Source organism: Neofelis nebulosa, chromosome 18 (genome assembly GCF_028018385.1).
Source record: "Neofelis nebulosa isolate mNeoNeb1 chromosome 18, mNeoNeb1.pri, whole genome shotgun sequence".
Lineage (NCBI taxonomy): Eukaryota > Metazoa > Chordata > Mammalia > Carnivora > Felidae > Neofelis > Neofelis nebulosa.
The window spans coordinates 26,104,086-26,120,215 of record NC_080799.1 but is presented as its reverse complement, the minus strand read 5'-3'; the positions used below and the strand labels follow the sequence as shown (position 1 = coordinate 26,120,215).

The 16,130-nt window shown below is 42.0% G+C and overlaps 1 protein-coding gene across 3 annotated transcripts in view; it reads left to right on the top strand.

The window, feature by feature from the left end:
* The window catches only part of PRKCB (protein kinase C beta), a 332,144-nt gene that overhangs the window by 287,068 nt on the left and 28,946 nt on the right, over positions 1–16,130 (top strand). For all 3 annotated transcript variants that reach the window (XM_058711142.1, XM_058711141.1, XM_058711143.1), the window contains 4 exons: positions 445–507; positions 5,584–5,722; positions 14,799–14,879; positions 15,167–15,274. In XM_058711142.1, the coding sequence (XP_058567125.1) occupies positions 445–507; positions 5,584–5,722; positions 14,799–14,879; positions 15,167–15,274 (391 nt within the window). The remainder of the gene's footprint in view (positions 1–444; positions 508–5,583; positions 5,723–14,798; positions 14,880–15,166; positions 15,275–16,130) is intronic.

Below are 16,130 nucleotides of genomic sequence, written 5' to 3'. Positions count from 1 at the left end.
CTCTGTTTCCTCATGTCAGGAAGAGGGAGGTAAAAGTAAGGCCTACCTCACAGAACTGTTATTAGAATTTAATCAGATAATAACCTGAGATGGTGGCATGTAGACAGTAAGCCTCCAACAGTTTAGCTGTTAGTATTCAGATACTCGATTTGTCGTAGACAGAAATTGTCGTTCTCCATCCAGTCCGTCCTCTCCCAGGGCCTCCTCCCCGCTGAGCAAGTGCTGAACCTCTGATCTGTCCTTAAGGCAGCCTCCCGGCTCTCTAAACTCTGTCCACACATCTACACTCCCAGACGTCGTTTTAGGAGACGTGTGGCTGACCATCCATGGTGAGATGTTAATGCCCTATGCCTGGTTCAATATCGTATGGAATTCTGAGGGTTTGCCAGGCATACGATGTCCTTGAATCTCTCCATCGCTTTTTTTTTTTTTTTCTAATTTCAGATTTTACGCTGCAGAAATTGCCATCGGTCTGTTCTTCTTACAGAGCAAGGGCATCATTTACCGGTAAGTGAGCACTGCTACCCTTTCCATCCTTGCGGCTCCCTCAGCTCCTTCCCTCCCTGCCTCTTTCTTTAACTGCTTTTAAAATTAGAATCCATGGTGGGGGAGGAATCCTCCAGCCCTGACTTGGGCATGTGTTCTGCCAGGCAGCATCGCCCACTGCCCTGGCAAAGTTCGGGCAGCTTTCGATGGTGATGGGAAGATCTCTATGGACTCCACCACCAGTGATGGTTCAGAGCCTCAGATGTGAGACCATTCGCTTTAAGAAGGGGAGGCTCACCAGTGGGGGCCTGGCACTTCCTTCTCTTGTCTTTGGACCCCCAATCTGGGGGAGCAAGCAGAGAATCTCGGCTGGCGGAATATGATGGATCCTATTATTATGAAACACTTTTTTTTTTTTTTTTTTTTTGCTATGTAACTACAATTTAGAAATGAATCTCTGAAATGCTTGCCCTGAAAGACAGGATTAAGTTCAGGACTTGGCATTTGCCCGTTTTTGGAGGAGCAAGTGTATGATCATGGCTGTGTGAGTCATACCGTTTTATATTTCACACACGGCAGACTACTGAGCCTGAGGCTGCTATTGGTCAGTGAGTCCAGTGTGTACAATTCTCCTGATGCCACATGGATGCAAATGGCATAGGCAGTGCAGGCTTGGGCTGGCTGGTTATGCAAGAGAGGCTGGCAGGGGCACGGGGCTTCCAAAGGGCACTTGGCATGGGCGAGAGTCTATCGAAAAGATCGTGAAGAGCCATGAAACTCCATGTCATTCATTTATTTGACATACATTTATTAAAAGCCTACTATGTGCTGGACACTCTTCTCAATGGTGCGGATGCAGCAGGGAAGGAAACAGGCAAAACCGCCTCCCTTTGTAGAGCTTCTGTCGTAGTGGTCGGAGACAGATCCATAAATCCCAGAGATACGGTGTGTCAGGTTGCGATAAGTGCTGTAGAGAAAAGTCGAGCAGGGTGGGGGCTGGTGTGTGCCACGTGGTGAGCAGGGTGCCTGTCATTCTGTGGAGAGCATGGGATGGGGCTCTGGAGGGTTAGAGTGACCTGAATGTCCTGGGCATCGCGGTGCAATTGAAAGACATAGGACCAAAAAGGTATAAAGAGATGAACCCTGGTGGGCTCAAGGCAGATGGTGGAGGGGAGGCTGTGGGCACTGGTGGAATGAAGGGATGGAAAGTGTGTATCTTGCCAGAAGCCTGCAGAGTCCAGGGGCTTTGTTGGGTTTTTTTGTTTTGTTTTGTTTTTAGTCCTTGAAGTCATGATATGAAGGTAGCGGAGAAGGACAATCATCCTGAGTACATAGAATCCCTACTCTCCATAGTTATTCCTGATAGTGGAAGAATGAAGGTCAGGAAAGGAGTGGTTTCACCTGGCACATGAGTGAGCTCAGTGAAGAAATAGGAAGAGAGAGAAAAATAAGAATTTAAACTGTAAATCGTGTGCTCATTCTGGCCATGCTTGCCCTCAATGAAACTGTGTCACCACGTGTGCAAGAGATGGCACCTATGAAGCCCCCGATTCCATTTGACCGCCATAGTGGGAGTGTCCTGTGCCAAACAGAACTCTGGTGTTAAAAGGAACACGTTATCCACCCTGTGGCATGACCTCCTAATTCAAGCCAGTGACTCCAGCAGGTGCTTAACTAAAGAAAGGGGGATTGTGGGTAATCGTTGGCTCTACATGATTTTCACCTTATGTGCTGACATTAGAACCTAACTCTTGTGAGGGATGGGTCTTGACTAGAATAGAACTGGCCACTCAGGATTGCTGAGTAGATTAAATGTGGGACTGCAAGTTTATTGGAAGAAAATCCAGTTCCAGGGGAGGGACCAGGAGAGGAAGTAGAGTTTCCTGTCAGTTGGGTTGAGATCCAGGGCTAGGTTTCCAATCTAGTAGGGACCTGGCTTGGGGTCTGGCATCCAGGACCTTTGCCATTCAGGTCATAAAATACAAAGATTAAATTTCAGGTGCTGAGACTTCAGCTAACTCTCAAAGCTATCTCTCCTAACTACACATTCTCCCATTCTTCTTCAACTAGTCATATTTTTTAGGGGACATTTGTCACTCTTGTAAGGAATTCAGCATCTGAATCTTTTTCATTTGTGTGTAGGAACAGAGTCCAGCTCCTACTCTACAGAGAGAAAATGACATACTTTCACAGTCTTCCTGCAGCAAGGGCAGACACATAACCTAGGCTTTGACTCTTGTCACACTCATACAACACCGTGAATCAGAAAGTAGTGACCAAGAAAGGCAGAGACTGTAGAATTGAGAGTGGCCATAGTAATCAGCCACATCTAGTTTCCAGAGGCATGAGGGGAACTAGTTCTCAGCAACAGCACCCAGAGTCCACCATTAGGCCTCATGGAACAAGACGTCTGTGGTGGCATCTGTGACATCGTCACTGGACTAGCTCTGCATTGCAGTTCAGCATTATTCCTGGCTGCCTTGCCTCCACATCTGGTTGTCTAGCCTCCTTGGAGATTCTGTGAACTCCCAGTACCTTTTAAACAATTCCTTCTAGGTTGAAATGGTCAGAGTTGGGTTTTTTGTTTTTGTTTTTTGTGGGGGTTTTGTTGTTTGTTTGTTTTGGGGGGGGGTTGCTCATAGTCAAGAACCTTGATTGAGACAGAGTTTTTGAAATTGATAATCAAATGAAAACTAAAAAAATCACACAACAGAGGATGTGTGGTTTTATAACTTCATTGAAACTACCTTCATGTGGTAAAAGTCTTTTTCCCTCTTTCATTTAGCTCTACAGTTAATTGGACAATCCTTATATAAAGAGGATGAGGAATTATGTTAGACTTGCCCTCTCTGAGGACCATGGCTGGAGATGTTGGATGGAGGGGAGACAAAGATCCTTCCAAGCTTAGAGTCTTATTTATGGATCACCATCCCTGGAATGTGTGATGATTTTGCCATTGGTGGATTTCTGAAAATGTAAACAACTGCTCCAGCCTCCTTTTGAAACAGAAATGAAGGATTATTACATTGAACAAAAGAATGCAGTAGACTATCAAAATGCTACTCTGTGACAATGAATATGACTGGAGTGTCCCCTAGCTGCACAACCTGTTGGCCCTTGGCACCTGAGGGTGGCCCACTCCTTTGCTAGAACACATGAAGATGTTATCACTTCCCTAGTTGCCCCAGCTGCCTGTTTTGGGGCATGTGGTCAAGCTGAGGGGAATGTCATGGGTCTCTGTTAATCAGGTCACATGTAGACTTGGCATGTTGCTGCAAAATCCAGTTTTACAAATTCTAAGCTGACATTCAGAGACCACTGTGGCTTGTAGATGAGTATGAAACCTGGATATGGGTGGTACCATGGACAGTACCAAAGATCATGGAACAGGTGGTGCAAGTGGGCACCGCCCCCCCCATAGACCTCACAGACACAGATAGGAGATGCCGATGTATTTTTTTTTCTGATTGTATTCTTTTAGTCTAAAGTGATGACAGCAACTCAATTCAAACTAACTTGTTTAAAAGAGACATTTGTTGGCCGACATAGCGGAAAAGCCCAAGGGGCAGATCTGACTTTACACATGGATGGATCCAGGGCTCAAATGACGTTATGAGTGTTCACTGTATCACCTTTCCTCTAGGCTCCTCTTTATCTATCTAGCTTTCTTCTCTTTCTGGTGACCCCTGGGACTTCTAGGCTTACATTCTACCAGCTGAGCAATCCCAGAGTAAAAAGAGCTCATTTCTTTTTTGACGATACCAGCCAGAGTGCCAGGGGCTGATGCTCAATGTCTTTGACTAGCTCATACTGGATCACATAGCCATTCCTGAAGCTATCACTGTGACCAGCACGGTGGGGTGTTTCATATGGCCAGAACAGGCCCACATAACCACTCCTGGAGCCAGGAGCTAGGATCAGCACTACCACCTTCTATGGCATGAGAATCAGGGAAGGGTGATCCTTCGAAGGAATATTGGGATGCTCTTGTCATAAGATGCTAAAATAGGTAGGGACCACAGATGTCCACCACCCAATGAAGATGACTTAAGGTAGAGATCTGAATTGTATAGTAGACCCTCTTATCTCTCAGGAAAGTGGTCTCTATTGAGATCAAGGAAGACTTGCCCACAGATCATGACTCCTCATTGGTACTGAAATGCCAAGTGTTGACATTGGAGTAGATGTTTAGGGAAGAGGAAAGTGTGATGATATTGGAATAACCCAATATGCTGGGATTGTGCAAGCATTTACCAAAATAACCAAGCTCTCCTCATCGACACAGATGAAATAAAAGAATGAGAGTATAGCACATGTCCTTTAGGTTAAAGCTCAAATGTTACCTCCATGGAGGTGACACATCCTGATATCCTGCTTACAGAAACCTTCCCCAGTTACTAACTCATCGTCCTCTTCATTTTCTTCACACCACCCATCAAAATCTGTAATGATCATGCTTATAGATGTGAACACTTGTTAATTGTCTTTTCCCCTATATTGGAATTTAATCTGAACAAGGACAAGATGTTTATCTTGTTCACAGTAGCTCCAAGCATAGTGCCTGTCACACAGTAGGTGTGCAACATATTTTTTTAATTGAAAGAATCAACTGGAACTCTTGGGGTCATGTGCTAGGAATCAGCCTAGGAGAGCTTAGAGCACTTGAACTTAAATCAGATTGTCCCCCTCAGTTTTTTTTCTCCATGATCTTCAGAGTTATTTTCAAAAATAATAATTTTGTGAAAAATATATCTTACTATGAAATATAAGGGGCCCTTAAATTACAAAGATTAGCTCTATGGATGCTCTGCTCTTTATTTAGCTTCCTGTGGATCTCTCTCTTCTCAGAGCTGCTGTCTCATTGTGTCCTTGTGAGATGCTTGGCACAGTTGGATCTGTAGGAAAAGAAAAACACACAAGCGCGTAGACATCTCTTTATCTGCCAGATTGGAAGCTACTGGGGGGCAAGGACTGGTTTATATCCACTTCTGTGCTTCCCCAACACTAAGCATGGTGTTTTGCGCATCATGAGTAGCTGTTGGTTGACTTGAAATAAATAGCAGTGGTTAAATCCTTAAATTCTTATGTCTGCTGCAGTGACCTCAAACTTGACAATGTGATGCTGGATTCAGAGGGCCACATCAAGATTGCTGATTTTGGCATGTGTAAGGAAAACATCTGGGATGGGGTGACCACCAAGACATTCTGTGGCACTCCAGACTACATCGCCCCTGAGGTGAGAGCTGGTGGGACCCCTAACGTGTCCACATTGCGTTGATGTCTCCTCTGTTCCCTGGATGGCCATGTCAGGACTGGGAAAGGTCCAGGGGGGTACCTGGCAAGCAAACCTCAGGCTGGTCCTTCTCCTGTACTCTAAATCATTCCTTTGCTATCACACATGCAAATTAACTTAGCACACATCCAGAAGCTCAGGCCCAAAATACATCAAGGTTTGGGGGAAAATTTAAATAAAACTCAAAAAGAACCATCCACCGCACATCAGTAAAATTCTTCAAGCTGCGATGGCTCATGGCCATATGATACTGCCTAATTATGACATTGAAACATTTGTTAAGAGGGGGGAAAGAGAGAGAGACAGACAGAGAGGGCTTTCCTGGGCTGACATATGACACAGGATCTGTGTACTGATACTAAACCCTGAAAGACTCAGAATTTTCCTTTCCGTGAGTAAGATATAAATGAAAGGAAAAGATTTAATTCTAGTGCCTCCCCCTCCCTTCCCAAAGGAAACGGTCAGTTGCAGAATGGATTTCCCCAACATGGCATGGTACAGAATTTGTGCCAGATGATAGCCTTCCTTTTTCTCTGAATTGGTGCTCAGAGAAGTGGCATTTTGCAATCTGTTACTAGATTTTTAAGGAAAGGAACTGAGGATGTGGCACAGAGTCTTGGAAATGGGAATTCTAGAATTCCTTTCTTGACTGTCACTTATATGGAACAATGATGATGGAGGGCCCCATGTAATTAACTAATCTGGCACACAATTTAAAACCTGCATACTCTTACCAAAGCAGCTCCTCCTCTAGGAACTTAGCTTACAATACACACACGTACATGCACAGCTGATAGGATACATGTTCAAAGTCCTTTCTTCATTACAGTGCTATTTTTAAATAATGAAAAATAGGAAACAACCTCAATGACTATCAACAAAGGAATGGTTAGCTAAAATATGTTACATTCACATTAAGAAATATCATACAGCTCTTATAAAGATCAGAGCACATCTGTATATACTAACTTGAGCAATGTCTATCAAGGAATGAGCAATAGACTGAATTATTTGTAGTATGGAATACCACATCAATTCAATTCAAAAGAGTGAGTTAGGGGTGCCTGGGTGTGTCATTCAGTCATGGTTCGTGGGTTCAGGCCCCGCATCAGGCTCTGTGCTGACAGCTCAGAGCCTGGAGTCTGCTTGAGAGTCTGTGTCTCTGTTTCTCTCTGCCCCTCCCCAACTTTGTGTGTGTCTCTCTCTCTCTCTCTCTCTCTCTCTCTCTCTCTCTCTCTCTCTCAAAAATAAATAAACATAAAAAAATTTTTTTAAAGAGTGAGATATATATGTAGATATGGAAAGATCTTTGAGACATATTGTTAAGAGAAAAAAATCAAGGTACAGTGAACAACTATATGCCAACAAGCTGGACAACCTAGAAGAAATGGAAAAATTTTTAGAAACTTGCAACTTACTAAGACTGATCAGGAAGAAATAGAAAATCTGAATAGATCAATTACTAGTAAGGAGATTGAGTTTGTAATAAAAAATCTCCCAATAAAGCAAAGGACTGGATGGCTTCATTAGTGAATTTTACCAAGGACTAGATGGCTTCACTAGTGAATTTTGCCAAGCATTTGAAGAAGAATTAACATCTATCTATCTTAAATTTTTCTGAAAAATCAAAGAGGAGGGAATACTCACAAGTTATTTTAGAAGGTCAGCATTATTCTAATACCAATAACAGAAAAGGACACTACTAGAAAAGAAAACTACAGGCCAATATCCCTGATGAATATAGATATAAAAACTCCCAGTAAAATACTAGCAGACTGAATTCAGGAGCACATTAAAAAGATCATTCACCACAATCAAGTGGGATATATCCCTGGGATACAATGATGACTCAACATGTGCAAATCAATCATTGTAATACATCACATTAACAAAATAAAAGAAAAGAATCATATCTTCAATAGGTGCAGAAAAAGCAGGGATAAGACAAAAGTGTCCATTCTCACTACTCTTACGCAACATAGTACTAGAAGTCCTAGCTAGAGTAATTGGGAAAGAAAAAGAAACATCAGAATTGAAAAAGAAGTAAAAATGGTCTCTATTTGCATGTGACATGATTTTATATGTAGAAGATCCGACTCAACCAAAACTGTTAGATAGAATCAATGAATTTAGTAAAGTTACAAGATACAAAATTAGTATACAAAACCAGTAGCATTTCTATACACTAACGATGATTTTTCTGAAAATGAAATAAAGAAATGGATCTCATTTGCAAAAGCGTCAACAATAATAAAATACTTAGAAGTAAATTTAACTAAGGAGGTGAAATATTTCTACTCTGAAACCTACAAGACATTGCTGAAAGAAATTGAAGAAGGTACAAGTAAATGGAAAGACATCCCATGTTCATGGATAGGAGAATTAATATTATTAAAATGTCAGTACTACCAAAAGCTATCAATCAACTCAATATAATCTCTATCAAGATTTCAACTTCTTTTTTTACAGAAGTACAAAAAACACTCCCCAAATTTATGAGGAAGCATAAAAGGCTCCACATAGCTAAAGAAATGAGAAAGAACAAAGCAGGAGGCATTACACTTCCTGATTTCAAGCTATACTATAAAGCTACAGTCATCAAAACAATATGGTACTGGCACAAAAACAGATAAATAGGATGGAACAGAAATGAGAGCCCAGAACAAAACGTAAGCATATGTAATCAGCTAATGTTTAAAAAAGAAGCCAAGAATACTCAATGCAGAGCACAGTTTCTTTAATAAATGATGCTGAGATAACTGGGTATTCATATGTAAAAGAATGAGGGGTGCCTGGGTGGCTTAGTAGGTTAAGCATCTGACTTCAGCTCAGGTCATGATCTCACAGTCTGTGAGTTCGAGCCCCATCTCAGGCTCTGTGCTAACAGCTTGGAGCCTGGAGCCTGCTTTAGATTCTCTCTCTCTCTCTCTCTCTCTCTCTCTCTCTCTCTCTCTCTCTCTCAAAAAAAAAAACATTGGGGCGCCTGGGTGGCGCAGTCGGTTAAGCGTCCGACTTCAGCCAGGTCACGATCTCGCGGTCCGTGAGTTCGAGCCCCGCGTCAGGCTCTGGGCTGATGGCTCGGAGCCTGGAGCCTGTTTCCGATTCTGTGTCTCCCTCTCTCTGCCCCTCCCCCGTTCATGCTCTGTCTCTCTCTGTCCCCAAAATAAATAAAAAAAAAAGTTGAAAAAAAAAAATTAAAAAAAAAAAAAAACATTAAAAAAATAAAAAGAATGAGACTGGACCCATATCTTACACAACTCACAGAAATTAACTCAAAAAGGATTAATAAATGTAAGACCTGAAACCATGAAACTCCTAGAAGGAAACATAGGAGCAAAGCTCCTCAACATGGGTCTCGTTAATGATGTTTTTTGGATATGAACCTTAAAGCACAAGCAACAAATCAAACAAGTGTGATCATGTCAAACTAAAAAGCTTCTGCACAGCAAAAGAAACCACCAACAAAGTGAGAAGAGAACCTAGGGAATGGGAAAAAATATTTGCAAACCACATATCTGATAAGGGGTTAATATCCAAAATATATAAAGAACTCCTACAACTCAATAGTGGAAACAAAACAAAACAAATAACCCAATTAAAAAGTGGGCAAAGGACCCAAATAGACATTTCTCCAAAGAAAATAAATGAAAGGCCAACAGGTACGTGAAAAGATACTCAACATCACTAGAGAAATGCAAATTAAAACCACAATGAGAATGTCTCCTCACACCTGTTAGAATGGCCATCATCAAAAAGACACGAGGGAACTGGTGAAGGCATGGAGGAAAGGGAACCCTATGCACTATTGGTGGGAATGTAAATTGGTGCAGCCACTATGGAAAACAGTGTGGAGGATCTTCAAAAAATTAAAAATAGAACTACCATATGACCTAACAATTCCACTTCTGGGAATATATCCAAGGGGAGGGGGGCGGAACACACTAACTCAAAAAGGTATCTACACTCACATGTTTATAGCAGCATTATTTACAGGACATGGAAGCAACTTAAGTGTCCCCCCGTGGATGAATGGATAGAGAAGGTGTGGTATATATATGCAATGGATATTATTCAGCAGTAGGAAACAAGGAAATCCTACCATTTGCAACAACAGATGCACCTTGAAGGCATTATGCTAAGTGAAATAAGTCAGACAGAGAAAGGCAAATACTGTATGATCTCACTTATATGTAGAATCTTTAAAAAAGAAAACCAAACTCAGAAAATGAGATCAGACTTGTGGTTACCAGAGGTGAAAGATGGGGAGGGAGATTATGGGAAGGTGGTCAAAAGATACAAACTTCTAGTCATAAGATTACTGAGGATGTACACACAATGACTATAGCAAACACTGCTGTGTTATGTAGGAAAGTTAAGAGAATAAATACCAAAATTCTCATCACAAGGGAGAAAATTTTTTCCTTTTTTTCTTTCATTTCTTTTTATTGTGTCTATATGAGAAGGTGGATGTTAGCTGAACTTATTTTAATCACTTCACAGCATATGTAAATCAAACCATCATGCTGTATGCCTTAAACTTACACAGTGATGTGCGCCAATTATTCTCAATAAAATTGGGGGGGCGGGAATCAAGGTACAGAATGTTAAATACAATATGATACCATGTATGGAAAACAAGAACAATACACAGAACACTGCTATATGCTTCTTATGAGTATGTTGAAATTCATGTAAAAGGATAGAAAATCTGGAAGGTTACAGACTGATTTCAAAACATTGGTTACCTCTGAGGTTAAGGGCACAGTGACAAGTAATTTAGCTCAATCTGTATACTGTTTACATTTTTCACAAGGTAAATATGTTTGTGTGTTACTTGAATAATTATTTGAAAGATTACTTGAAAAGTAATCTTTTAAATTAATGCTTTTTTAGATTTCCCCTTCTATTAAAAGTAGAGCATTCCTGTGAAACGTTTTCTAAGCCAAAATGGCTTGAAGTGAAGAAGTATTTTTATAAATTTTTTTTCAATGTTTATTTATTTTTGAGACAGAGAGAGACAGAGCATGAACGGGGGAGGGTCAGAGAGAGGGAGACACAGAATCTGAAACAGGCTCCAGGCTCTGAGCTGTCAGCACAGAGCCCGACGCGGGGCTCGAACTCACAGACCGCGAGATCATGACCTGAGCCAAAGTCGGCCGCCCAACCGACTGAGCCACCCAGGCGCCCCTGAAGAAGTATTTTTATAGCATAGCAATTTTATATGGAGACATTTTTTTAATGTTCTGAGCCCCAAAAAATAACTTCTCTTTGCCTCTTCTGATGCATTAACACACATCTGGCTAGTGGGTACATAAAATTAATTGAGATCAAGGAACGCCTGGGTGGCTCAGTCAGTTGTGCATCCAACTGTGGCTCAGGTCATGATCTCACATTTCCTGAGTTCGAGCCCCACATCGGGCTCCTTGCTGACAGCTCAGAGCCTGGAGCCTGCTTCGGATTCTGTCTCCCTTTCTCTCTGCCGCCCCCTGCTCGTGCTCTCTTTCTTTCAAAAATAAATAAGGATTTTAAGGAAAATAAATCGAGATCGAGCACAGATGCTCACACGATTCAAAGCTATGACTGCTTGATGCTGAATGTCATTCCTGGGGAGAAGTGTGGAAGTACCACTCTCGCTGCCTCTGTAATGGCTCCATGAAAACCAAATGCTGAACTCTATTTTTGCTTTTTGCCTTTAGCATAAAAGCAAAAGTCCTGTTCATATTTCTTTAGATTAATGAAAGCGGGAAGTATTGTAGGTCTTTCGTAGAAGCAAAGTGGCATAACACAAACTTTCAAAACGCAGGGGACACCTGTATTAGAATCCAGTGGTGTTTTCCCTATGTGCCATACCTTGGTTCATCATCATTTCGTTAAATAGAGCATCAGACAAGTCCTTGATCTGCCGTGAGTTCAGTAATCTCTGGCTCAAAGCTTGCTGCACTTCAGGGTCCCCGGGGAGCTCTTAAAATGTACGCTGGCCAGGTGTTCCCCTCAACTGAATCAGAATCTCTGAAGGAAAGACCCACATATCTGTGATTTTCCAGAGTTCCCAGGTGGTTGTGATACATGAGATGCCTGGAGTTGTGTTCCCAGGGAAGCCCTTGCTCCCTCCTCCAACCCACTGATGGGAGGAATAAGCTAAGGGTCAGGCTTTCGCCCTGGCTTTGCCATTAACTAATAGCCACATCACCTCTGGCAACTTCTTTCACCTCCCAGGCTCTGTTTTCCTTTGTGAAAGGATTAACTTGTTAGGTTGTCATGAGGATCAAATAAGACATGAAGTACTTTAAAAGTGTGAAAACACTTTCAGTAAGTGTTCTCACGGAAAGCTTTCCCTCCGGTCTCTTGCTGTTTAATTCTCCTCAGAGGGCATTTCTGATTTTAGGGTAGAAGATTTTAGGTAGAAGATGGAATTCAATAAGCAGACATTCATTTTAGAGCCAAGTTTGCTCAGACACATTCATTGAGTAAAACAATCACTGAATGAGAAAACCTTCTACTTACAGCTAACATTTGGAGGACGTAATGTGCGAGAGGAATGTATCTCCCTCTCTTCCTCGCAAAACCCCGTGATCTAGATGTTATAAAATTCCTTTTGTAAGTGAGGAAACTGAGACATCAAGAAGTTAAGTAACCTCCCCCACGGTCACACAACTCGGAAGTAGCAGTCGGGACCGGCCCTGAACCTTTGCTGTATCACCTTTTCAACCTTTTGATACAGTTAGTTTTACACCCCTATATATTGAAAGGTGGATGGTCACACAGCTATTCCAGACTTGGCCATGCTCTAACAATTTGGTGATAAGTATCAGAAATCTTAAAACAATATATTATCATTGCAGAAGGCATGAACAGACATTTCTCCAAAGAAGACATCCAGATGTTCAACAGACACATGAAAAGATGCTCATCATCACTTATCATCAGGGAAATGCAAATCAAAACAATGAGATCACCTCTCACCTGTCAGAATGGCTAAAATCAAAAACCAAAAACACAAGAAACAACAAGTGTTGGCGAGAATGTAGAGAAAGGGGAACTCTCCTGCACTGTTGGTGGGAATGCAAACTGGTACAGCCACTGGAATAATTTGGAGGTTTCTCAAAAAAATTAAAAATAGATCTATCGTATGATGCAGTGATTGCACTACTGGGAATTTACCCCCAAAATACAAAAACACTAATTCAAAGGGACACATGCACCTCTGTGTTTATTATTTACAATAGCCAGACTAAGGAAGCAGCCCAAGTGTCCATCGATAGGTGAATGGATAAAGAAGGTGTGGAATGAATATACATGATTATATATGTGTGGAATATTACTCAGCCATAAAAAAGTGAAACCTTACTATTTGCAACAACATGGATGGATCCAGAGGATATAATGCTAAGTGAAATAAGTCAGTCAGAGAAAGACAAATACCACACAATCCCACTCATATGTGGAATTTAAGAAACAAAACAAATGAACAAAGGGAAAAAGAGAGAAAGAAAGAGAGACAAATCAACAGACTCTTAACTATATAGAACTCACTGATGGTTACCAGACACAAGGTGGGTAGGGGAGTATGGGGGAAATAGGTGAAGGGGATTAAGATGAAAATAAAATAAATAAAATAATTTTTAAAAACCATACATCCCATTTGATCCACCAATTCTATTTTTAGGAATTTATCTTAAGGAAATAATTGGACGAGTGTCCAACTATCCAGTTGCAAGGATCTATGTTATAGCATCAGAAGAAACCTGATCTTGGGGATAGACAACATAAATTTTGGTATAGCCATCCAGGGGAATGGTGTGCAGAGATAAAAACTGATTACATCGATGTGCAACTATTGCATGGAAATTTTAAGTGAATAAAATACTTCATTAAAATTCCACATATTAAAGTGTATATGTGTGTGTGTGTGTGTGTGTGTGTGTGTGTGTGTGTAAAACACATACATACACACTGAATTTACTATGTATTGATAGAAAAGAATCTAGGAAGAAATAGACCACAGACCTATCATAATTTTTCTCTTGATAAATGATTATGGGTGATACTAATTGTATTCTCTTAGCTTGTCTGTATTTTTATTATTTATTTATTTGCTTATCTATATTTTAAAATAAATAGTATAATAATAAGAATGCTATTACAGCTTTGTAACTTACAAATTTTTAGTTGTGGTAAAAAAATACAAAATTCACCATCTTAACCATTTCTAAGGCACAGTTCAGTAGTAGCAGTAGACAAGCTGAGAGAATATAATAATTAGAATCACCCATAATCATTTATCAAGAGAAAAATTATGACAGCTCTTTGGTCTATTTCTTCCTAGACTCTTTTCTAGGAGTACAGTTCAGCATTCAGTTAAGTGTATTTCTGTTGTTGTATAAATGTGATTACTTTTGTAATGAGAAGCAAACACTGTTTTCCTTCTTAAAAATGCCATTCACTGTATTAAAACGAAAAAAGTAGTGCACTGGGGGCTCCTGGAGGGGCTCACTCAGTTAAGGGTCTGACTCTTGATTTCGGCTCAGGTCATGATCTCACGGTTGGTGAGATCGATCCCAGCATCGGGCTTTGCGCTGACAGCTCAGAGCCTGCTTGGGATTCTGTCTCTCCCTCTCTCTCTCTGCCCCTCCCCTGCTTGCTCGCTCTCTTTTGCTCTGTCTCTCAAAAAAATAAAATTAATGCACTGTACTAAGAGCTTTTAAAAGGCAATGTTGACAACCACAGATGTTTTCCCCCACCTGCAGGTACTCTTGTGAATGGCATCTATCCGTCTTCCTAAGGTAAAGAAATGGCTTGAGTGGGCACTAGGCTCCTCAGTCACTCTTTTAGTGGCTGATATTTGGGACTGTAACAGCCAGTTGAATCCTTCGCAGTAAGCAGATGACAGGCAAACGGAGAGCTCTCCTTCCACCTCCCAGCCCCAAGATGCTCCACTCTTACATTAAAGAAGTGAGTGTTCAGTCTCCAGCCATGGCTACCTGCCCGCCTCCCTGATGGAATGCCTTCTCTTTTCCAGATAATTGCTTATCAGCCCTATGGGAAGTCCGTGGATTGGTGGGCATTTGGAGTCCTGCTGTATGAAATGTTAGCTGGCCAGGTAATTGAATTTTAACTGATTGGTAGGAAAAGTCCTCCCCCAACCCCATCTGCATGGTTTCTCTAGACGAAGGTATCCCGTTGGTACCAGCTCATAGATTGGAAACGCTGTGACTTCCTTGGCCTTAGGGTTAGCTTAGTCTTTTGACTGTTTTTCTTTGTCTTCTCCCTTGAAGCCCCTGAGCATAGCCTCGCTGTGGACCCCAGGGGAAAGGGCCCAATGGTTTGAGGCAGTTGGGGAGGGCCAGGCAGGAACCCTCTCTTCCCACACTATCCTCTGCCCCACAGGCACCCTTTGAAGGGGAGGATGAGGACGAGCTCTTCCAGTCCATCATGGAACACAACGTGGCTTACCCAAAGTCCATGTCCAAGGAAGCTGTGGCCATCTGCAAAGGGGTGAGTGAGCCCCTGAAAGCTTGCGGTCAGGACCCCGCGCAAGGACAACTCACCCAGGGAGAGAGGGGGAATGGAGACTGAACTCTTATCTTTCTCCCCACTTGCTGGCCTGTGAGCCTGGCATGGACATCCCAGAACAAAGGGGCCTTTTTTCCAATCTGCACAAAAGTACCAGAGAGGTCTGCCTGCAACAGTATCTTGCTGCTGGCTGGGCTCCAGGCTCTAGCCCAGCACAGGGGAATGCATATTGAATGAATGAGATAGGAAACACAGAGTCTTTGCCAAAGAGCTGGGACCCATGGGAAGGTGTGCAAGAGGTCTGCAGCACCGATCTGTCAGCCTCGCCCTGCTCTGCTCTATATGTGTGTGTGGTTAATACTAACAGCGTGTAACTTTTGTCTTAAGAAAATACCATGCAGTGTTGAGTTTAAGGGATTCTCTGGATAAGCTGACCCAAATTTTGTGTCTTCAAAACCCCTGGTCTCCCCTCACCCAACCCACAAAGGGCTGAAAAGCATACGTACACTATATCCTGCAGTGTATGCAGAGTGCACCTGTGAAGAAGGCAGGGCACATGGGTGCTGGTGAAGATTGCTTTGTTATGCATCTGGCATTAAGCCAGATGTGCTTGACCTCGGTGAGTCCCTGCAGATCCTTGGTCCTCACCTTTGGTGCCATCAGGATGATCTGCAGGGCTTTTTCAGACTGTACATAACCTCAGTCTCACCCAGAGATTGTCTGGACATCTGTAAAAGTCTGCAGAAGTCCCCAAGTGGTTTGAGAACCACTGCTTTTAAACCTATTACCCAAATGTGGGAACATTTCAGCTCTGATGGAAGTGTGAAAATGCCGTGAG